This window comes from Lissotriton vulgaris, chromosome 7 (genome assembly GCF_964263255.1).
Source record: "Lissotriton vulgaris chromosome 7, aLisVul1.2, whole genome shotgun sequence".
Taxonomy (NCBI): domain Eukaryota; kingdom Metazoa; phylum Chordata; class Amphibia; order Caudata; family Salamandridae; genus Lissotriton; species Lissotriton vulgaris.
In genome coordinates this window covers 686119981-686144061 of record NC_141695.1, presented here as the reverse complement: position 1 = coordinate 686144061, position 24081 = coordinate 686119981, and the positions used below count along the sequence as shown (strand labels likewise).

The 24081-nt window shown below is 48.8% G+C and overlaps 1 protein-coding gene across 1 annotated transcript in view; it reads left to right on the top strand.

The window, feature by feature from the left end:
- The window catches only part of C7H17orf75 (chromosome 7 C17orf75 homolog), a 166262-nt gene that overhangs the window by 107098 nt on the left and 35083 nt on the right, over positions 1-24081 (top strand). Inside the window, exon 5 of the mRNA XM_086930902.1 lies at positions 6202-6259. Within this exon, the coding sequence (XP_086787028.1) occupies positions 6202-6259 (58 nt within the window). The remainder of the gene's footprint in view (positions 1-6201; positions 6260-24081) is intronic.

Sequence of the window (24081 nt, the reverse complement as noted above, 5' to 3'; positions counted from 1 at the left end):
AACAACTACTCTATGTAATAAGACTGCACCATTATTTCATTAAAAAGAAATGGAAAGGTTTTCTCAAATCTTTTATCACCTATCTTTCAAGGCGCTGTCACTTCTGGAGGGGAAGAGTCATTCAAGGGGCGAAGCGGATGGATTTATCTACAGGAAAGCCTCACTTGTAAACCAATAGTGCTGGGCAGTCTGGGAATTGTAGTTTTGTTTTCTGGTGCATTTTATAAGTCACAGTTTGCTTTCATTTAGTGCTTTCCTGCTAATTTGTATCCCACCCCATCAGTTTCATTTACAACTGGAGGTACTCGATGATGCACACAAAAAAGATTGTTATTTACAATCATATTACCCAGTTTGGCCGCCTGCAGTATGTTGTGCCCAAGAAGCCCTAACAATAATGTGTTTATTTGCGCACTCTGGGTAAAGGGGAACAAACAACTGAGCAAGATGTTGCAAAAAATCAATAAACAAGGCACCTCATATTAATAAAAGACATTTAGTTGACAGGTCACAAGTTACGCCTTGACAGAAGTAGCTATTTAAGTTTAAAAGCGTAAACATAGTGTTCATGGAATTACACTGTATGCACCTAACTTATGCACTAGCAGCCTACAGTTCTGAATTTTGCCAAACCTGATAGCATTATTAGCTAGGATAGACGTGGGCAGAAGGCTGTAGTGTTTTCTGCCGTCAGATTGAAAGGGTTGGCTCTGTGACTTTGGGGATCAGCAGTCCAGTGTGTGAAGAGGTTTTGCTCATGGACAGTGCATGCCCTGTGTGCCGGCGTTAAAGGCCATCCTTATTGGCAGCTCTGTGGTGCGCAATTGGACTCTCTGCTCTGGTGTCTGACATATGAAAAACAAAGGGCGGACTGTAAGCACACAAATTATATACAGCATGTCTCAAAGAGACATGCTGTGTATAATTCGACCACAAAATTGTTAGTGTTAAAAGCAAAGATACTCCGGTTGGACAAATCGGCACACCCACAATACGCTGTGACACAGCACATTCCAACCCTGGAGTGAGGAGCATTGCTTCATGACATGCAAGTAAAAACAAGAAAAAGAAAGCGATATGGAGAGAGCAACTGGCAGGGTGAATGGAAGGGGGGAAGAAATAGTACCTGTATCACGTCTGGAGCAGTGTACGAGCACTGATTAAGTTGAATCAATCTGTGCTCGGTCCCTGCTCCACTGAATGGATCGTAAGTGACATTTTGCTAGTGTTAGGCATTTAAGGAGATTGCAAAGAAGAAGGGACACTGGACAGATGATACGCAATGAGTGGACTCCAACCCCCTTTTGTAAACAGTAGTGTCTCACAAGTGAGGCGCATGCGCTGGCACATGCTCTCCCAGGCTCAACTCTAAAAAATAATTCCAACTTTCATTTAACATCAAAGCTCTACTCTGTGAAGACAATAGGGAACACATTGGGAATAGGGAAAAGAAACCAATGCAGCAGAGAGCTGAAACAGGATACAGGATTCATTATTCCTCTGTATTGTGCCTGATCATTTCATAAGGCCTTTCTTCATTTCATAGCCTTTTCTGTTTACATTATTTATAGTTATTTTTCAGTTCCAAATCATGTATGATGATCAGCTAGCTCACAGAGCATGGAGTGGACCAGGCAGCACTGTTCAAGAATATAGCATAGATAAATGGCAAATTCACTGAAGGAGTGTACATTAAAGAGATGTGGATAGCAACAGCTTATAAGTGTACAAACACATGGACATCTAAAAAAAAAAAAGAGAGCTGAAGAAGGAAAAATGCATCAGATAGACCTATTTGACTTGCACATTTCCCCACTAGAGACTTAAAATATCATGGGGATCTTGGAATGTCTTCAGCATCAGGTAAAGAAAGGGACAGGGTTGTTCTTTGGACATTTCTTTGCTTAGGTTGTTACTGATTCCCTCCATGTATGCCAAAGTTACAGTGTTTCGTTTCTTGTGCTCTGATTTTCAATTCCTCCCTCTACCCTTATTTTAATCACCAATTGTAGGGAACTGGCTCTGTATGTGATATTGACACTAGGTGGTGATACAGTGCACAGAGTCCGGGGGTTCCCCAAAATTGTACTGGGCTCAATATCAATATAAAACCAAAAAGTGCTCTATTAGTGGTAGTGTGGGCGAGCAGCCTTGGGCCTAACACAGAAGAGTGTAAGACATTTATTGCACAAACGTAATCAAAAATGGATACACGACTCAAATAGATGCTGACCAATTTTATAAAATTATACTTTAATCGTACTTTATTTTAAGAACCAGGTCTTAGTAATAAGGTAAGTACGTTTTTAATTACAAATACTTGTCACTTTAAAAAATCGACACTTATAAACTTTCTTACACATTCCAATCTTGTCGTATGGGTAAAATAATATTGCGGTTATGCAGGTAAGTGTTCAACTTACAATCTCAGTCTTCGGAGCCAAAAGTCAGCAAGGGCCAAGGGTCAGGTAAGTACCAAACTGCACCACCCGTGGCTTTCCAATGGAGACAGGGGGTGCCTGGAGTCACACTGCTTGCAGGGAAGAAAATCGATTGCAGGGGCCAAGCTTTGGGGGTTAGCACAAACACAGGGGGCCACTGAGCCACACCAATCATACACCAGCAGCGGCACATGGGCAGCTGGGTGTAAATTCAACTTCTGGCGCCCAATGCTTTTCAATAAAGATTCTTTGGTCGACAAAGCGGCTGCAGGCATGGCACAGGAGGTTACAAGTAGTAGACCGATGACAGCAGAGGGAAGTTGTGATGTTAGGGGGGCATAGGGACATAGTCAGCTCAGCTTACCAAGTCCCTGGGGCCTTTCGACATTTGAGTCTTCTTACCGGAGCCGGTCGGGGGGTCTTCTTACCGGAGCCGGTTGGGTGGACTTCTTACCGGAGCCGGTCGGGTGGAACCTCTGACTTTACACTGCAGGTGCCGTCGTGGAGGGCAGGAGAGGTCAGCCAATGCTTTACATGAGGTCAGGATCGTCGAGGAGACTTCACTGCACTGCACAGGTGAGCCACTCAGACTTGGACCTTAGGCGTTGGGTGCAGAGTGGGCAAGAAATGCTGATCCGCCTGAATCCGAAGTCTTTGGAGTTGGTTTCTTCTGGACAGGTCTGCTGTCCATGGAAGATTTTAGTCTTTATTGAAGGCATGTAGTTGTTGCAAGACAGTTCGCAGGGTCGTTGAAGCTGGAGACAGGCCGGTAGGACTGGGGTCAAGGCAGTTGTCGTCTTCTGGCTTCTGATGCATGGTGCCTTCTTTCTTCTAAGGTCGTTGTAGATCTGAGGGTGAGGTCTGGGGGAGCCACCTAAATACTAAATTTAGGAGGTGTTTTAGGGGAATAGCAGGTAGAGCCCATGAGCACCTTACTTGGGGTGACTACACCCTCTATTATGCCATCCTCCTGTGGGAGGGTGCATAGGCCTCGCCCAGATTGGAGTGGTCCCCCATCTTCAAGATGGCGGGGACTGAAAGTTGTGCTTTGCCCCACCTTAGGGTGGGTTTGGCCGAGGTGGACACACCACCTATCTTTTGGAATTTTCCCACAGGTTTTCCGACCCAAAGAGAGGGTGTAAACCAGGGGCTGCCATCTGCTGCTAGCAGAGGCTGGAGGTCGCATTACAAATGTTGCAGGCCTTTAAAGCTTCCCTTCTTCGAGCACTGGCCCATCCTTGGAGAGGAGGCATGACACTTCAGTCTAAGATGTGTATAGTTTCTGGCCCCAGAGAGCAGGGGCTCTCTACCCTACAGTCAGTCAGTGACAACACCAGGGTTGATAGGGATTCAGGGGGCACATCTGTGGTGCCCTCTGGGTGCATGGTACAATAAACCCCACACTGGCATCGTTGTGGGTTTATTGAAAGGAGTAGTTTGGTATCAAACACTCCTGTATTCAGTGAAGCCATCATGCTGCTGTGGAACTTGAGTTGTCGAGTTCCCAGCCCATGTACTCTCCATGGCTTCACTGGCACTTATAATATTAGGAAATGGTGCTAATATTGTAGGGGCATATCTGCTCATGTAGATATGTTCTCGCCTGTAGTTTAGTGCACTCTGCCTAAGGACTGGGAGGCCTGCTAGAGGGGTGACTTACCTATGCTGCTAGGCAGTGCTTGCTGGCATAGCACAAAGGCAGGGTGCCATGTCGACTGGGTTGTTTTCTCCCTCACAGGGGCATGCAGTTCTGCAAGGGCAGTGGCATGGTCCCTGTGAGAGGGGTCCCAAGGGACCCTCTTTAGCTCTCAGTACCTAGACACCCAGGGTACCATTTACTAGGGACTTACCGGGGGAGAAGTGTCAGTTGGGAGTTTGTTTTAGGGAAGGAGCACTAGCACAAGAGACCTGGTTGACAGGGACCCTGTGCACTACATTTGAAACCACACCGAAACTAGGCAAAAAGTGAGGGGCTAACCATGCAAAAGAGCCACTTTCTCACACCAATGCTTTCCAATCTGCTCATCTCCCTGTATCCACCTTTCGGCGGAGCGGTTGCATGTCTCTTACTTTTTGATCAAGGTAGATGCTGTATTTGTTAGGGCAAAGAGGCATTTTGCAGCTCAGTAACTATCTCCCAAAAGTAGCCAGAGAGCTGAGTGTTACAGCAGGGAAAAAAATACAAAATGTACTAATAGCGGTGACAACTACTAATACCTTTGTAACCACTTTCCTCTTTGTGCGTGGGCTGGCAGTTTAAAATCCTAGATATTACTAGATAGTAAACAGTGCTACAGTTAAACAATAGAAAAACAAATGTGACACACAGAACCTACGATGTGCCTCTGTGGTGGTACCTTAGGCATTTTCTGCATGCCTCGCCTAGTCTCCACAACAGCTAACGAGTTGTACAGATCTAAAGTTGTGGGGTGGAATGGAGGATAATGATTGAAAATATCTCAGTAATAAAAGCATATACTTAAATATAACGAATGTATTTTTACTCTTTTGCCAAACTCCTTCCATTCAATGTGAGTAGTAGTAGAAATCAAGATAACGAATAATATGAAGGCAACAGTAATGACAGAATGTTCAGACCAATATGTTGTGCAGCATTGTTAGTCCAAACTTGTACCTGATGAAGCATTGCCTTTATGGAAGGGCATGTTGAAAGCAGATGCATATTTTCTGCACAACAGCTTGGTATTCTTGAGCAACCACTGGCACAAGCCTTATGGTGGGCACTTTCTTATGACTAGGAGATGTGGACTTCTGCTTTTGGATACTGTCTTGTTAGGATGTTCACTTCATTTCTGATTTAATAAAGAGTGTTTTTATTATACTGTTAAACTTGTACTTGGTTCATTGCTTCTGCCTCAAATTCTGTCTTTAAGCCTGTTGGTTTCCCTGGCATCCTTCATAGCATTTTATCTACTCCTAGGCTTATGGTTGGAGTCATACCTTCTACCACAGGAAGTAATTTGACACATTTGGTGATGAGGATACATCAAAAACCAATAGTGTGCCTCTAAGTAGAAGCAGTAAAGTTGTGTAATTTGTAAGGTAAGAAGGAGACTTTGCACTTCAGGTGATGGGTGCATCGTGGGAAATCAGATGTACAAGTTCTGGTGAAGCGAGCAGACCTCAGTGCACCGTGCTTAGGGGATTTCAGAGATGAAGAGAGTGAGCCTTCAGGGCATTTGAAAACCAAACAGATGTTGAACACTTGGAGAAAGTGGTTGACGACCATGGAACATCTACCACCAAGAGCAAAGTAAATGTTTACATACTCTGGAGGCAGAGAAAGAGGTTTAAGCGGGTGCGACATGGAGAGGCAGCTGAACTTGGATCCAGTGGAGTAAGACGAAATGGAGCTTGCTGTAGAAGGGGAAGACAGAGGAACTGAGGTTTAAAGTAAGGGAGTGCAATTGGATCATGCAGGATTGGAAATTTGATAACTCCAGCGAGAATGTAGTAATTGGGCACATGTCAGTGCGTGGTAGCATTTGCATGGATAGGGTTAATCTTATTAAGACCATTTTAAGGTACCGTAGAACTTGCATTGTTTTTACAGCATTAGGTACTATGTTATGAGAAATCTTAAAAAATAATCTTGTTTTATAAACGTCATGTAATATCTTTAAATTCGGAAACTATCTGTAAGTATGTTTATTGTTGGGTTTTCATTTTCAAGTCAGTTTGTCAACCTGCAATCTGAAACAATGTCATAAGTAAATTGTTGATGTCCTTAAGAAAACACTTTCAGACTCGAGCTGGACAAATACCTCGAAGGCCTAAAAAGCGACTTAGAACCTGAGGTAAGAGAGTCCCAGTTATTGTTGTAGGCTGTTGATGTTAAATGAAAGGGGTACTTCTGCATGAACCATTGTTTGTAGACTTGGCGCCGGCCCCTTTGCCTTTTCCACTTTAGCCTGGTTTCAAACCGTTCTGATCACCTGTGACATTGTGATTGGTGTTCTGAGGAAACTCTGTGACATTTATGTAGAGCAAATGAATCCTTTGATTTTCTGTGGCGTGAGTTCATTAGCCTCAAATAGAGTGACGACAGAGTGAGAGTGACGGCAGAGTGAGAGTGACGGCAGAGTGAGAGTGACGGCAGAGTGAGAGTGACGACAGAGTGAGAGTGACGGCAGAGTGACAGCAGAGTGAGAGACAGAGTGAGCGTGACAGCAGAGTGAGCGTGACAGCGGAGTGAGCGTGACAGCGGAGTGAGCGTGACAGCGGAGTGAGCGTGACAGCGGAGTGAGCGTGACAGCGGAGTGAGCGTGACAGCGGAGTGAGCGTGACAGCGGAGTGAGCGTGACAGCGGAGTGAGCGTGACAGCGGAGTGAGAGTGACAGCGGAGTGAGAGTGACTGCGGAGTGAGAGTGACTGCGGAGTGAGAGTGACTGCGGAGTGAGAGTGACTGTGGACTGCGGAGTGAGAGTGACAGAGTGAGAGACACAGCAGAGTGAGAGACACAGCAGAGTGAGAGTGATAGCATGAGAGACAGCGACAGCGGAGTTAAGAGTGACAGAGTGAGAGACACAGCAGAGTGAGAGTGATAGCATGAGAGACAGCGACAGCGGAGTGAGAGTGACAGCAGAGTGAGAGAGACTCAGCAGTGTGAGTGTTCCAGAGAGAGCAGGGTATGCTTGTGCGCTTACACTGTGCACTGACACACAGGAGCTAAAACAAAGAACAGCTGAACACGTGTCTTGGGAGCTTCATGGAGGCAGCCGGCCCTCTGTGAGGGGAGCAGCAAGGAGGGGACGCCCCAACCAATCAAGCGCAACTACTCACAACCTACTGTACGATTACAACACAGGGCAAAGGGCAGAGCTAGGTCTTTTTGCATTATGTAGGGTGAGCAGTGTGTGAGTGTGTAGGGTGAGCAGTGTGTGAGTGTGCAGGGTGAGCAGTGTGTGAGCGTGCAGGGTGAGCAGTGTGTGAGCATGCAGGGTGAGCAGTGTGTGAGTATGCAGGGTTAACAGTGTGTGATCGTGCAGGGTGAACAGTGTGTGAGTGTGTAGGGTGAACATTGTGTGAATGTGTTGGGTGAGCAGTGTGGGAGTGTGCAGGGTGAGCAGTGTGAGAGTGTGTAGGGTGAGCAGTGTGTGTGTGTGTGTGTGTGCAGGGTGAGCAGTGTGTGTGCAGGTTGAACATTGTGTGAGTGTGCAGGGTGAACATTGTGTGAGTGTGCAGGGTGAACATTGTGTGAGTGTTCAGGGTGAACATTGTGTGAGCGTGCAGGGTGAACATTGTGTGAGTGTGCAGGGTGAACATTGTGTGAGCGTGCAGGGTGAACATTGTGTGAGTGTGCAGGGTGAACATTGTGTGAGTATGCAGGGTTGACAGTGTGTGATCGTGCAGGGTGAACAGTGTGTGAGTGTGTAGGGTGAACATTGTGTGAATGTGTTGGGTGAGCAGTGTGGGAGTGTGCAGGGTGAGCAGTGTGAGAGTGTGTAGGGTGAGCAGTGTGTGTGTGTGTGTGTGCAGGGTGAGCAGTGTGTGTGCAGGTTGAACATTGTGTGAGTGTGCAGGGTGAGCAGTGTGTGAGTGTGCAGGTTGAACATTGTGTGAGTGTGCAGGGTGAACATTGTGTGAGTGTGCAGGGTGAACATTGTGTGAGTGTTCAGGGTGAACATTGTGTGAGCGTGCAGGGTGAACATTGTGTGAGTGTGCAGGGTGAACATTGTGTGAGCGTGCAGGGTGAACATTGTGTGAGTGTGGAGGGTGAACATTGTGTGAGTATGCAGGGTTGACAGTGTGTGATCGTGCAGGGTGAACAGTGTGTGAGTGTGTAGGGTGAACATTGTGTGAATGTGTTGGGTGAGCAGTGTGGGAGTGTGCAGGGTGAGCAGTGTGAGAGTGTGTAGGGTGAGCAGTGTGTGTGTGTGTGTGTGTGCAGGGTGAGCAGTGTGTGTGCAGGTTGAACATTGTGTGAGTGTGCAGGGTGAGCAGTCTGTGAGTGTGCAGGTTGAACATTGTGTGAGTGTGCAGGGTGAACATTGTGTGAGTGTGCAGGGTGAACATTGTGTGAGTGTGCAGGGTGAACATTGTGTGAGTGTGCAGGGTGAACATTGTGTGAGTGTGCAGGGTGAACATTGTGTGAGCGTGCAGGGTGAACATTGTGTGAGCGTGCAGGGTGAACATTGTGTGAGCGTGCAGGGTGAACATTGTGTGAGTGCAGAGTGAACATTGTGTGAGTGTGCAGGGTGAGCAGTGTGTGAGTGTGCAGGGTGAACATTGTGTGAGTGTGTAGGGTGAGCAGTGAGTGAGTGTGTAGTGGCAGTGTGTGAGTGTGCAGGGTACGAAAACTCGAACTAAGTCCACCACACGCACACACATAAGACCACACACATAAGACCACACACACCACCACACACACACACACACACCACCACAGGCACACCACCACACGCACACACCACCACACACACACACCACCACCACACAACACCACACACTCACCACCACACACTCACGAACACACACTCACCACCACACATGCAACCACACACACAACCACACCGTCAGTGAAGACTTTCACCAGACACAGACACCATAAGTCGTCAGTGCATGCTTTCACCGGGCACAAACACCACCAGCTGTCATTGCAGGCTTCCACCAAACACACACACAGCACCAGCCATCAGTGCACACTTTTACAAGGCACCCACAACACCAGCCGTCAGTGCACGCTTTCACCAGGCACACACACCACCAGTCGTCGGTGCACACTTTTACCAGGCACACACACCACCAGCCATCAGTGCACAATTTCTACAGACACACACCACCAGCCATCAGTGCACACATCAATTGTTAACGCATCCACAGTATGGTGCACTTTACTTTTAAACATAATTATCTAAAGCGCAGCATGCCACCATTGCTACAATTCCATTCCAACCCACATAATTCCACTACACACAACATGCATACACTCCATAACACATGGCTAAAATACATTGCCATTTACAATGCCATTAGCTCTAACTCAAATAAATCCGAGACCTATTGCATTTCCAATGCTTGTTGTTTAATTGTCACGTTGATAAAATGCTGTACGTTTTTTTTTTCTCCTCAACTTGTGACGGCTTTCTTAGCCTGGCCTACATTATCCCACATGCTAGATACCTGTGATCTACATTAATTCGGTCAGAACACTCTGGCCTTGCCCACTGGAACCGGTGTTTCCCTCCTGCCTTCATATCGCTCTCTGCAGTTTCTTTACTCTAGTCACTGACTCCTCCGCCCTATTCTGATGAACAATGCCCCCCTCACCCTTCCTCCCCCCCCATTTCGCTGGATGCACCTATCACTAGACACGGTCTTAATTCTTGGTCCATCCTCTATCCCCCCCCAACCTCTCCAAAAATGCAAAGAAAATCTTCAAACACAAACAACTAATTCTTCACCAAGAAATGCTATTTGTTGATAACTATTGCAGTCTCACCTCTACTGTAAAAACGTACTACATTTTCTACCCCAAGCACCCCTCTAAATGGAAAAACACCTTCCTCCACCACCTCCCTATCACAAAGTCTTGCAAATATCCATATGGCTTGAAACTATCTACCTCACCATCCCCTACCTTTCTTGGCGAAATAGACATCTCCATTTTTAAATCTGGGAACATCCTCATACAAGCCTCGGAAAAATATCTCACCATCTTTGAACACCATTTCAGCTACTTATCCTACCTACTTTCGATTCCATCCTCTGACCCACAATCCTCACAATCTCAATCTGACCCTACACCTCCTCTATTACCTTATCTGTCCCCCTCGCCTACAGACTTTGAAAAAGCCATGGAAATCTCCCAAATATAGGCTCCCTATCTCTCCCCTACTTCAACTACTGCCCATCCGAATGATCCACCTACTACCTTTACATACACACGTGCAAAATATCACAGCCGTTCCCCCCTTCCATCTTTCTCCCAAACACACTATGACCTGACACCTCCTCTATCCGCTTCTCCAACCCCCATCTTACAAACGTAGAAAACACCATTGAAGTCTCCCTAGCACAGATTGCCAATCTTTCCCCTACCTTAACAACTGTCCCTCATAATGATTCACCAACTGCCCATACAACAACGATTTCTCTCTCTCCCTCTCAAGGCCCCAACACCTCTCAGCAGTTCCCCCATACGATCTTTTACCCCTCTGCCCCCTCTATCTGACCACCCTCCAACTCTATCACCTGCTCCAACTCCTTCCTCCCCAACGGGCCTTCCCCTCCCTAACCCGGAGTACTACCCCCTTACTCTCCTCGAGCTCCCTTTCCTGCCCCTGACTCTCCTCAGTCCCCAGTGACTACCGCACCCCACCTCTCCTCCCTCTCCAACTACTAAACGGAAGCCCCCTCCAAACCCCCCTCCCAGCCTCCCTCCCCTCCCTCACCCCAGACCCCTTGTCTTAACTAACACTAAACTCCCTCCTAGCCCCCCTGAATTCCCACCCTTCTTCCCCTTCCCCCTCATTCCCCAGACGCTTTTTAACATAGAACTCATTCTCGCAAACCTATCGTTTGAATTCACCTCTCTCAGAAAAGATGTCAATTTCCTCTCCTCACTCAATCGCCCCAATCCTGCTAGTTCCCTGTGCACTGATCAAAGCAACTCTTCAGTCACCCAGCTACAGGATATTATCCCCCTCGGTAACCATACACTTAAAACCTTACATGCCCTAAACCTCCTCCCCGCCTCTAACCTCCTTGAATCATGTAATCCTTACACCCCGTGCTCTTTAAACACTGACCCTTTGATCCCACAAGCCCCTATCCCCTTGATCCTTGGGACTAACAGAATCCCAACTTCTCTAGCCTCTCCTAGACTTCCCCCGCAATTTACCACAATCCGCCCCTGCCCTCCCCCTGCAACCAGCCCTCTACCCCTGTCTTACATGCTGGTTAACTGCTGATCAGCGGTCCAACACGCTATTGAAATTTCAGAAACCATCCTTAGTGAATCCATTGACATTGCCTTTGTTACTGAAACTTGGCTGAAATATCACTCCTCTTCCATTCTTGACATACTCTGGCCCCCTGGCTACTCCATCCTCCGAAAAGATAGGCCTGTTAAAACTGGGGGCGGTCTAGCAATAATCTATAGAAATGAACTCCAACTCTCCCCTGTGCGCATCCACGATCTTTCTACTTTTGAATATCTCAGAGCAGAACTTAAAGTGCATGGCTCCCCTCCAATTAGATTACACAACATCGATCATCCGCCCGGTGACCCTATTACTTTTGTAGAAGAATTGTCCGACCTTCTCACCCAATCCTCACTTTCCAATCTCTTCCCCTGGGATTTTAACCTCCATTGGAACAAAAAAGACGATCCTATGGTTAACCTCCTCACTGATCTACTTGACATCAATAAACTAAAACAACTATGCCACTCCCCCACTCACTCCAAAGGAGCCACTCTCTACGCTATCATTACTAACAATGAGTTGGCCTCCCTTTACTCCATAATTCCCATTGATTGGTCTGACCACCACCTCATCCTTTTCAAGATCTCTAACACTGTTCTTCTTCCCTTACCCAAATCCATTGAACAGATGAAACTGACCAGGAATCTTCACCTTATCCCTCCAGGTCGCAGGGGGCGGGTTTGGGTATATTGCACAAAAGCTCAATAAGAGGTCGGACTGAGCCCCTGCCCTCTTCGCTGGACTCCTTCCAGGCTATGTATTTTGCGCTTAATTCTTCCTCTACCGTGTCCTTCACCGGGATTTTGATTTATAGACCGCCAGGCCCTAGGTCTGCCTTCAGCCAAGATTTACTTAAGATCCTTGAACCTTACATTGACAGACCCAATATGACTATACTCAGAGATTTTAATTTCCGCTTGGAAAACTCAAATTCCTCGGATACTGCTCTCTTGTTAGACTCCCTGGCCTCCTGTGGATTGCTACAGGGAGCTCCACCCATTAGGGTGGACACACCCTGGATGGGGTCTTTACTAACGACTCTAGGTTAGAAATTGGTTCCCCCCTCCCCCTGTCCTGGTCGGACCATCTGGCCGTCCCCCTTGAATTCGCGCCTCCCCACCTTGCTATGTCCCCGTTGGACCACAATAAGTGGGAACTGAGGAGGAATTTTCGGGGGCAGAATAATGAAACGCTTGGACCTTTGATGACTAATCTTTGGCCCCTCCTTAGGGAGGACACGGACGCAGCCGCCCTTGACCTGTCTAACTCTTTGGCAAGCGCCATGGATATTCTTGCGCCGCTCAAACAACATTATTCTGCAAGGAAACGGCCTTCGGCCCCCTGGTTTTCAGACTCCCTAAGACTCCTTATCGCTCCCTCTTATCGTCCCGATACTTGAACCCGGCCCCATCACTCTGAAACTAAAAAATAATGCATCTTGGCGCAACTTCCATCCCGCCATGGAACTGGATGTCCTTAACATCATTTCCAGACTGAAACCATCTTCACACACTAATGACCCACTCCGATCCAACCTCGTCCAAGACCTTCAACATATCATTACCCCCTACTGAACCTCCATCATCAACTTCTCCTTTACCTCTGATTGTGTCCCTGCCTCCCTCCTATTAGGTCAAATCGCTCCCATCCTCAAAAATCCCGCTGGTGATCCCAATGACCTAAATAACCTTTGTCCTATCTCTAACCTTCCTATTCTCTCAAAAGCCCTTGAAAAGTACGCCCAGTTGCAACGAGATAAGCACATTGATTCTTTCAATCTTTTAGACTCGTTCCAATCTGGCTTCAGTAAGGGCCTAAATCATTCTTTTCTCCCCTAAGAACAACTCGCTCCCCATTCTATCCTGGATCTCTGACCTTACTGCACTCAACTGCTCTCTCACCATATCCAACTCTGTTAAATCACTCAGGTTTATCACTGACCTGAAGCTTTCTCTTATCCCCCACATAAAAAAACTCAGCCAAAGAGCTCTGTACACACTCCATCACTTAAAGAAAATAAAACCCTTCATTCCAGCAGACAACTTTAAATTAGTCGTCCAATCACTGGTTCTGTCAAAAATCGATTATGGTAATGCCATCCTCACTGGAACTCCTAAACCAAACCCCTACCTATCAAATCGGTTCTTAACCTAGTCGCTAGGCTCATTAGCGACCTTAAACGGTTTGACCATATCTCCCCCGCCCTTAAAGCCCTCAAGTGGCTGCCCATTGAAGGAAGACCCTCATACAAGACAGCGCGCATTACGCACAAAGCCCGCATCAAAGCTCCCCGCAGTACCTCACTGATAAACTTCACATATCCGGCAGCTCTAGATCACTGAGGAGCTCCAACACCCTCACTCTTGTACCTCCTCTATTAAACAAGAAAACCACTCAATCTCGCTCCTTTTCCGGGAACTCACCTAACTTCTGGAACTCCCTCCCCAAAGATCTTCGTTGCGAACCCTCTTACGCCAGCTTCAACAAAGACCTCAAAGTTTTCCTGCTGAACAAATACTGGGGTCCTTAAATCTACCCCTTGACGCTCATCCCACCCTTGCCTCCTATTGCTCTCCTTCCCCTCTCTCATCTTCCCTCTTCCGACAACTCCTCCCTCCATTCCTCCCTATAGGACATGCCCCTTCCAACAGATATGATTGAATACCCCCCCTCCTCAGCATAGCCTACCACCTTACACCTACCCTTCCCCCCTCTTCTCCATGCTTCACCCCCCCCCCCCCAAGATAGGCTAATTATCTCAGGACTAACAGGCAACCCTTCTCCCAACTTATGTACTTATGCAATATGACGTTGTGAATTCCAGAGCTGTTTTGCCCTTCCTGTTGGGTTTTTTGTTCTACCTCATTGTTAACCTGTTACATTCAACTAACCCTATCTATGTATAGCTGTATGATGTTTGCCTTAATTATCCCCCTCCCTTCCTCCTGCCCCACCCCCACTCCCACACCCTACTCCCTCCTTTGTTTTTTAGACTGTGCAATATATTTAATAGGCTTTCTATTGTTTGTATTGGTTTTTGAATACTACTGCATTATTTTTGACATATTGCAACGATTCTGCCTTTTCTGGAGAAAAAAACAACACAATATCCCAAGCAATTATAGACCTGTGTCCTTGCTGCCTGCCCCATCCAAAATTGTGGAAAAGTTTATTAATTGACAGTTATCTGACTATTTAGAATCCAACAGGCATTGAAGGCACAGCATTTAAATGGTTGAAATCCTATCTCGAGGACTGATAGCAAGAGCTATGGCAATGGCTCAGCCCTTAGTCCAACCGTATTTAACTTCTGTATGACCCTGCTAGCCACATTGGTTGAGTCTTTTGGCGCCAAGATAAACTTATACGCTGACGATGCGCAGCGTCTGTTTCCCTTCAAGAAAGGCGAGCCTATTGCACAAAACACCATCAAACCCTGCCTTTCAGCTGTTTTCCAGTGGATGAATACCAATCAGCTTAAGTGCAATGCTGATAACCCAGAGGTTCTCTGCTTCAGGTATAATTCTGCTCTCAACCTGCAAGTTTATAGGCCGGATGGGGCCTCCCTGCCCAAAGCCCAAGTGGAAACTGTAAAAAACTTGGGAGTCAAATTTGACAAATTACTCCTGCTGCAAAATTAAATTAATACAGTAGTGGGCCCCTGCTTTGGACGGATAATCACGGCAAAAAAATTCCTGCACCTCCTTTCCTAGTCTGTGAAGATTACGGTCATCCTGACTGATTGTATGGAGACTGGATTACGCTAATTCTCTCTTATCTATTCCATTCTTCCACAGCACCTGACAAACTGTTCAAAATCAGCCCGCTTGGTCCTTAACTTAAGTCGATCTATTCTCATTTGAGGAAACTGCACTGGCTCCCTTTCTAAAAGAGGATCCTGTTTACGACTCTGGTCCTCATGCACAGAGCTCTCAACTACTCTGGACCTGAATATCTATCTTCCAGAATTCAGTGTTACATTCCCATTAGACTTCTGCGCTCTTCCAATGGGCACCTAGCCAAAGTTCCTAGGATTAGGAGAGCAAAAACTAAAGGTAGATCCTTCTCCCTCCTTGGCCCCTTAGCCTGGAACAGTTTGCCTGCCGAACTATGCCAAATTGGAAGCGAGCAGCCTTTCAGAAAACAACTCAAGACTCGTCTCTTTACCCTCTAATTCTGACTTTCTGTGCCTTGCTTACTTTCCTCGTAGTGCTGGGACACTCCTTCAAGTAGTAGTGTGCTGTAGAAATTTAGGCATTCATTCATTTTTTTCTGCTGCAGAGGGTCATGCTTCAAAACTTTCACTACAGAATTTGCGATTCGCTAAACTGAATGTAAAACAGTGTCTCAGACACTGTTTGCAATTCCTAATGGAGTTGCAAGTTGCATGCCTCATCAATATTCATGAGGCAAGTGCAATATGCGATCCCATTTTCCTTCGAGTAATATGGCTCCATTTAAAAAAGAAAAATGAAACTTTCCAGTTTCATTCTTTAAGGGCATGCAGGCAGTGGTAAAAAAATATTTTCGCACCCATTCACAAAGGGGACCCCCTTCCTGTTTGCGAGTGGTTTACCACCTACTTGAAGTAGGTGGTAAACTGTGAGTGTTTTGCAGTCGCAAAACAATAGTACATTGGTGTTGGAGTCGTTATTATAAAGGGAAGCCCTTGGCACGTCCCTTCCTAATAGCGAGTTGCAAATGCTATTTTGCGAGTCAACGACTCACAAAATAGCGTTTGTACATAACACCACAGGTTTTTTGCGGTCGCAAACGGGTTGATTTGCTGTTTGCAACTGCAAAAAACGGTCATACATCTGGTCTGTATCTCTTTTTTTTCTTTATCACTCTCTCTCGTCAGATGCATGCTCCTGATTTAGGAGCTGGTATTCAGTTAAAGCTATAGAAAAGGTTAAATGATATAACACCCTTTAAATGTTTAGAAACTGATGCATTTTCTTCAAATATAGTCTAAGTAGATTGGATTAGGGAATGAGTTAAAAACATTTGGTATGTTCTGTCACATTTGGTGTTGCTGAGGCATTCGCTTAGGTCAGTGCTGGCAGGGAACAAATGCCAGTGTATACCTACATGATTTTTTTTCAATCAAATGCATACTGTTACCTGTCTGCGCTTTCCTGAGATGTGCCATTCCAACTCTCTTTCCTTTGAGACCAAAGGAAGCCACTGAGCAATAAATGAAGTCTCCTTTATAGAACACCCTGTGAGCACTGCCAATATCTGTACATTACATAAGTTAATGCACACGAAAGCATTTCCATTGCCTTTTTATTGCAGTGCTCATTTTGCTTCCCTGTATGTTGCATGTCCTGGCTCTGCTTCTTTCTGTTATTTTTAGTTCGAGCCTGGGCTGCGCATGCGTTGCTCTGCGAGGCATGCTGTATTCAGGTAGGGACTCTCCGTCCATATTTTTTATTGGCTTGTGTCATTGCCCATTGTAAACTGTGACTGTTCATTGGTCAAAAGGCTTAGTAGTCACTACCGCCTTGTCTCATTTTGTAACCTCCCATGGCGACACCCCATGTTACATGTGTTGTTACTCAGTAGGCTTTAATTCCAGCCTCCGAGTACTATTTCCTCAAATACCTTAGGACACTATCCTAACCCTTTTTAAAAAAATGTATAGCACAAACACATTTGCAATGCAATAGGTTTAGCATGTGGGAGAGTTTAAGCCTTTGGCATTGTAAATTAAAAGCTTTTTATTTATCTGTTTTAAAAACAACACATAAATAAAAGGCCTCGTCATTTACAATGCCAATAGCTCAAACTCTTGCAAATGCGAGACCTATTGTATTGCAGGTGCTTGTTTAGTGCAACTACCACTTGCTGATTTCACTAATTGGCTGTTATTTTAATAATTTGTTACTTTATGTTGGTTTACTTCATACTTTGCTTTTAACCTATTTTTATTTCCCAATACTCTGTATTGCCTGGGTTCCGATTGTAAGTCACTGGAACTGCATGAGTAGGGTTGTGGGAAAACTGGGCTACACCCTCCTTTTCTGGGCCGATGAAGGACTGTATCTGAAAGAAACAAGTTAGTTAGATTCCTTACTTAGAATATTCCCAGGCGTCAGGCTGGATCCGGAAAGTTTTGCGTACCAGTACCCCTGCGCGTCGGTATGCGTCGTCTGCGGCTCCACGTCCGTCGTTGGCATCGTTGGCGCTGGATGACGTTGGAGTACTTAGACGCCGCCCTCGCACGCTGACGTCAGTTCTTCTTTTTTCCGCGCCAGCAAGCGCAGGTCCGGAGAAAGCAGCAACTTAGTCACTTTTTGACTAAACTTTTTCGATCCTTTTTGATCTCTACTCGAGTCTTTACGACTCTCGGTGCCGGTAGGGATGCCCGGGTTCAAGCCCTGTACCAACTGCAGCCGGTGCCTCTATGGCCTTGGGGCCGACCACGACGACGACCGGTCGTGCCCAGACTGCCGGGCCTTGACATCGAAAGCTAGGCGGGAGCGGTCCCGTAAGCGCCTCAATCTCCGCCAGTCGGCCCCGCGCCGCTCCAGGTCCTGGTTCAGGAGGGGGTCGAGGGACCGGTCGCGGGGCCACAGTCATCGAAGCTCGGCGAGTCGTCCCCATTCGTCGGACTCCAAATTCTCAGGTAAGAGGCACAAGAAGTCGAAGAGACGACATCGCTCTTCCGACTCCCCCTGACGCTTGGCGATGCGGCCGGGGGTTCGGGTGACACCGCCTCTGCGGCTCCGTCGGAGCCACAGGCGCCGCGGCCAACTCCATACCCACCGGTCCCTGGGCTGAACCCGACACCGGAGGAGATAGAGGCCTTCCTCGTGGCCATGAGGTCCCTCTCTCCTTCATCGGGTCCCGGGGGTGCGCCCCCCCCCTAGGAGTCCATGCGGGCCGGGTGCTCCGGCCCGGCGCCGCCGGCGACTTCGGTCCCGGCGCCGCAGGCCCCCGCTGGATCCGGTTCCGGATCCGGGTCGCCGCTGGTCGACCTTACGACCCCGCCGGCTTTGACCCCCAGGGTGTCTCCCCCGGGGCCGTCCCCGCACGACACAGTCCCTGATCCCTCCCTCGGTCCGGATCCGGCGTCGCCCGACGCCGCATTCAACACCGGCTGAGGAGCAATTCTTCTTTGATCCGGCTCCATCCTTTGACCCTGAATTTCAGGAGATGGAGGACGAGGGGGATTGGGAAGGGTCTGAGGACCCTTTGACACAGGAGTGTCAGTCATTTCAGGACTGGACAGACGAGCTAGGGGAAGCCAGTAGCCTTGACACTTCACCTGACACTGGCTTTGTCTCCCCTCCTACCGTGACTACGGAGGAGGGGGCTTCTTATAGTGTGGTGCTGACGAGGGCGGCCAAGGCTTTGGGGCTTACACTCCCCATCGCAACTGTGAGGTCTAACATCCTCCTGAGGTCCTTAAACCGCAGACAGGCTCTCCGGAGCCTCTACTGCCGTTTAATGAGGCTCTCATGGACGTCCTGTTGGGCACCTGGTCCAGGTTACAGATCCCCCTGTAGATAGGAACGTCGCCAGGCACCACCGCCCAGCTCCGGGCGACCCTAGCTTCCTGTCCACCCACCCCACCCCCGAGAGCCTGGTTATCCAGGCCTCTACTTCCCAATCCGCATTTCCGACTGCGCCCCCAGATCGGGAATCCAAAAGGTATGAACAGTTTGGCAAGAAACTGTTCTCCCACAGTTGTGGGTTGCGGTCAGTTAACACTGTTTGCCTTTTGGGCTGGTATTCCCACTCTCTGTGGGATACAGTTGCGGCCGTGCTGCCAGAGTGCCCGGAGGAGGCCCGGGCGAAGCTCGCTCAAGCCCTCGCGGAGGGACTAGATGCAGTGCGGTACTCCATACGATGTGGGCTGGATACCAATGACTCGCTGGGCAGGGCGATGTCAACGACGGTGGCGGTTTGCCTCCACGCCTGGCTGAGGTCTGCCAACTTCTCGGCTGATGTCCAGAACACCCTCATGGACATGCCGTTTGATGGCAGCCACCTCTTTGGTGGCAAGGCAGATCATGCGCTTGAACGCTTCAAGGACTCCAGGGCTGCGGCCAAGTCCTTGGGCATCTCCGGCCAGCGTCAGCAGCAGTCTGCCTTTCGCTCCTTTTGTGGCCAAGGAAGGAGCGCCCCTTCACGCCCTGCCAGACACGGGCCGCAGTCTAACATCCAATGTGGCGGCGGACATGATAACCGCTGTGGCGGTGCCAGGGGACAACGGCGAGGCCACATCCACCACCGCAGCATCTGCCTCAAAGCCTTCATAGTCCGAGCTTTCAGGCCCATTCGACGCCAGTGGGGTGGCAGGGTCCGCCATCACCTCCTCCACTGGCACACCATCACATCGGACAGGTGGGTGCTGCAAATCGTCCGAAGAGGCTACTCCCTCTCCTTCGAGGCGACCCCTCCAGCCATGCCACCGCAGTACCACCACGTGTTGGGGGATCACTTGCAACTTCTGCAAGAGGAAGTATCGGCCTTCTTGGCCAAGGGGGCCAACAAGCGCATTCCTGGGCCGGAAATAGGTCGTGGTTGTTATTCCCACTACTATCTGGTTCCCAAGAAGAGCAATGGGGGCCTAAGGCCTATCTTGGACCTGCGGAACATCAACGGCTTCCTCTGGAAGGAGAAGTTCAAGATGCTGACTTTGACTCAGGTCTTAGCTGCCCTGGACCCCGGAGACTGGATGGTAGCGTTGTACTTGCAGGGCGCTTATTTTCACCCCCCCGTCCTGCCGGCCCACCGGGGTTACCTGCGGTTCACGGTAGGCCACGAGCACTTTCAGTTTACCATGCTCCCCTTCGGCCTTACGAGCGCCCCTCGGGTATTCTCGAAAGTGATGGCGGTGGTCACAGCTCATCTGCGCAGATTAGGGGTGTCAGTCTTCCCCTATCTCGACGACTGGTTGTTGAAGGCGGGCTCGCCCCAGACACTCGTCAGCCACCTCCAGACTTCGGCCGACCTCCTGCACTTGCTGGGGTTTTCCATCAATGTGCCGAAGTCACACCTGTGTCCCTCTCAAAAGCTCCTCTTTATCGGAGTGGTTCTAGATTCGACGCAGTTTCGGGTTTATCCTCCCGAACAGCGGGTTCGGGATGTTCAGGCTCTGATTCCGATCTTTCGGCCTTTATCCCGGGTCTAGGTCAGGTTGACGCTGCGGCTTCTGGGGCTGATGGCCTCCTGCATCCTTCTGGTGCATAACGCCAGGTGGCGGATGCGGGCTCTGCAGTAGGACCTGAAGTTTCAGTGGGCCCGGCATCAGGGCAACCTGTCCAACCACGTCCTGATCTCGTCGGGCACTGCAAGACCGTTGCAGTGGTGGCTCACGGACCGCGATTGGGTCAGCAGCAGATCCCTCTCCCTACCCCAACCGGAGCACGTAGTTGTGACGGGTGCGTCCCTCCTGGGCAGGGGGGGCCACATGGGAGAGGTGGAGATCAGAGGCCTCTGGTCTCCGGCGGAGTCCCGGCTCCACATCAACCTTCTGGAGCTGCGGGCGATCCGGCTGGCACTGAAGGCATTCCTTCCCTCTGTCCGGGGTAGTGTAGTGCAGGTGTTCACACCACCGCAACAAACAGGGCGGGGTGGGGTCGTGGACCCTTTGCCAGGAGGCCCTGCGCCTCTAGCAATGGCTGGAACACCAGGGCGTCACCCTGGTGGTTCAACACCTGGCAGATTCCCTGAACGCCAGGTGCCAAGATGCTCCTTTCGGAGCGACCGTTGCGCTCTACAAATACCACTACAAATTACAAATTACAAGGGCGGACAAACTCAGCCATCGGTGCATGATGGATCACGAATGACGTCTGAACTCGGACGTGGCGCAAGGCCTCTTTCGGCATTGGGGAGAGCCTTGGTTGGATCTATTCGCCACAGAAGAGAACGCGCAATGTCATCAGTTCTGCACGTTGGAATTTCCAAGGCGACACTCGCTTTGAGATGCTTTTCGTCGCAAGTAGAGTTGCGGTCTGTTGTACGCCTATCCACCTATACCACTTCTGCCCAGAGTGCTGAAGAAGATCAGGCACGACCGGGCCCAAGTCATCCTTGTGGCTCCGGACTGGGCACAAAGGTACTGGTATCCCGAGCTACTCAGCATGTCAGTCGATCCCCCGATTTGTCTGTCTCTTCAGGAGGACCTTTTGTCACAGCAGCAGGGGACGCCCCTCCATCCGAACCTGTCCAGTATCCACCTCCATGCGTGGAGATTGAGCGGCGACAGTTGAGGCCATTTGACTTGCCTCCTGAAGTCTGTGATGTGATTCTGGCAGCCAGGCGTCCCTCCACAAAATCGGTATACGCCTGCAGGTGGAATAAATTTGTGGCATGGTGCACAGCAAAGGCTGTGGATCCCCTTTCTGCCCCTCTTTCAGAGGTTCTCCTCTTTCTTCGTTCTCTTTCCCAGCAGGGCTCTGCTCTTGGCATTATCAAGGGCTACCTCTCTGCCATTTCAGCCTTCTTAAGGCTTCCTGATCAGCCTTCTCTTTTCAAGTCCCCTGTTGTAAATAGATTCTTGAAGGGCATCACTCACATGTTTCCTATGTTCCTTTTGTGATATCTCAGTGGGACTTGAACCTTGTTCTGACTTATTTGATGTGCGCTCCTTTCGAGCCACTTCACAATTGCCCTCTTCGTCTTCTAACTCTTAAGACTGCCTTCCTGGTTGCCATCACCTCTGCCAGGAGAGTGAGTGAGCTCCAGGCTCCTTCTTTTAAGCCTCCTTTCCTTTTTGTCCATCTGGATAAGGTTGTTTTAAGAACGCGTCCCTGTTTCCTGCCCAAGGTAGTCACAGCCTTCCACATCGGGCAGTCTTATCACCTTGCCCACCTTCTTTCCACCTCCGCATCCCTCGAAAGAGGAAGAGAGGCTCCACCGTCTGGACCCAAAATGGCGCTCTCATTCTATCTGGACCGCACACGCCAGTTCCGGGTGGATAACCAGTTACATGGGCGCTAAGAAGGGACGGGCGGTGCACAAACGAACCATCTCTCGGTGGGTCATCTTGTGCATCAAGGTTTGCTACTCCTTGGTGAAAAAGGAGCCTCCTGTTGGGCTGAGGGCCCATTCCACTCGGGCCACGGCGGCTACTACTGCCCTGGGTCGTAGGGGTTCGCTTTCAGGACATCTGTCAGGCAGCTACGTGGGCCTCGCTGCACACGTTTGCTAAACACTACTACCTGGACAGCCAAGTCCGGAGAGATGGCTTCTTTGGCCGTTCCGTTCTCCAGGACTTTCTGGTGTGATCTTGGTTCGCAGACCCACCACCGGGGTTGGTATTGCTGGGGTATCTATTCTAAGGTAAGGAATCTAACTAACGTGTTTCTTTTAGATGAACAAGTTACTTACCTTCGGTAACGATATATCTGTAAGAAACATTAGTTAGTTAGATTCCTTACCGCCCCACCCATCCTCCCCGTTCTGCGAACCGATATCTAGGGTTAAGGCACATCCCTTTGAGGGCCCTAGTTTCATGGCACCAGTGTTGGTTTTTATCATAGCTCTGCGTTTCTGGCGCGGAAAAGTATTACCTACTCTTGGGATAAAAACTACTTACAATTCACTCGGTTCTGACATTGTTAAAATTCTGTCTGCCAGTACTCCAAAACAAACTCACTAACTCAGTAACTCACATGCTTGCAACTCCAGTATTTGCTATCTAACCCTAGGTCAATAAATAAACACTGAATTGATGAGGAGTCTCTGCCAGCCTTGTCCTTCGCATCCACCCAGGTTAAAAAGCACTTCACCTCCCTCTTTAACTAATAGGCATTGGCAAAGTCAGTAGCTCTAGCCTACGAAAACTGTTGGCTTGGTTAGTGCTTTTAGCCATGTTGCACAGAGGTGGGGCAGCACGGGCTGCATCAAAGTGCCTTTTTTAGGTCTCGCTGAGTCCGCGCGCATGCGCTGCTCGGAGAGACTTTAGTAGGTGAGTTTTCAAAGTGCTGCTGGCTGGCGACAAGCTTGCGTTCACACGAGCGTGCACGCACGAACCGCCAGCCTTCAGCGCCATCTGTCTTTCCTCTTGCTTGCTCCCTGCCTCCACCCCTCCCCCGCATTCGCGCTTACAAGAGTTCGGGATTCTCCCAGTGGGTGCATCTCCGTCAGGCAATATCACGACCACCTTACATTTCTCTTCTATCGCTGCCTCAACGTGCTTTCTCTTTCCACAAACTCGATGTTTGTGTTCCTTTATTTTGAGATGCTTTTAGTATTACTGTTTTGTGACTTAAGGAACATTAAGGAAATGTTACCGTGAAACTGGACAACGTTCACAGTGTTTATTTCTGATCGCAGCAGCTGCTTCATATCCGTTTCAGGGAGTCCTTTCGTTGGCGCTTTCATGAGGACATGATGAGGAAGTTGGAAACGTTTGGCACATTCTCTTTAAAAGCACAGCATGTTGGCGACTGGTTAGTCGATTAGACCTATGTTGCGCTTTAGATCTCAAAGTGCTATGGTGGGTGCAGCAGTTAAAACTCATGAAATATGGGGTGCAACTCACAAGGAGGGGGCAGGTTTGAGTGCACATTGGTTGCAATCTAACTCTTAAGATGATGGGCTGTGTGTATCCATTATTAGCACTCAGTCTTCGCTAAGTGATCTTGTTTTGTTGTTGTGTCAATGCTTTGCTGCGACCGTTTGACTTACAACGTGCTTTCTCTTTCTCCAAGCTCGATGTTTGTGTTCCT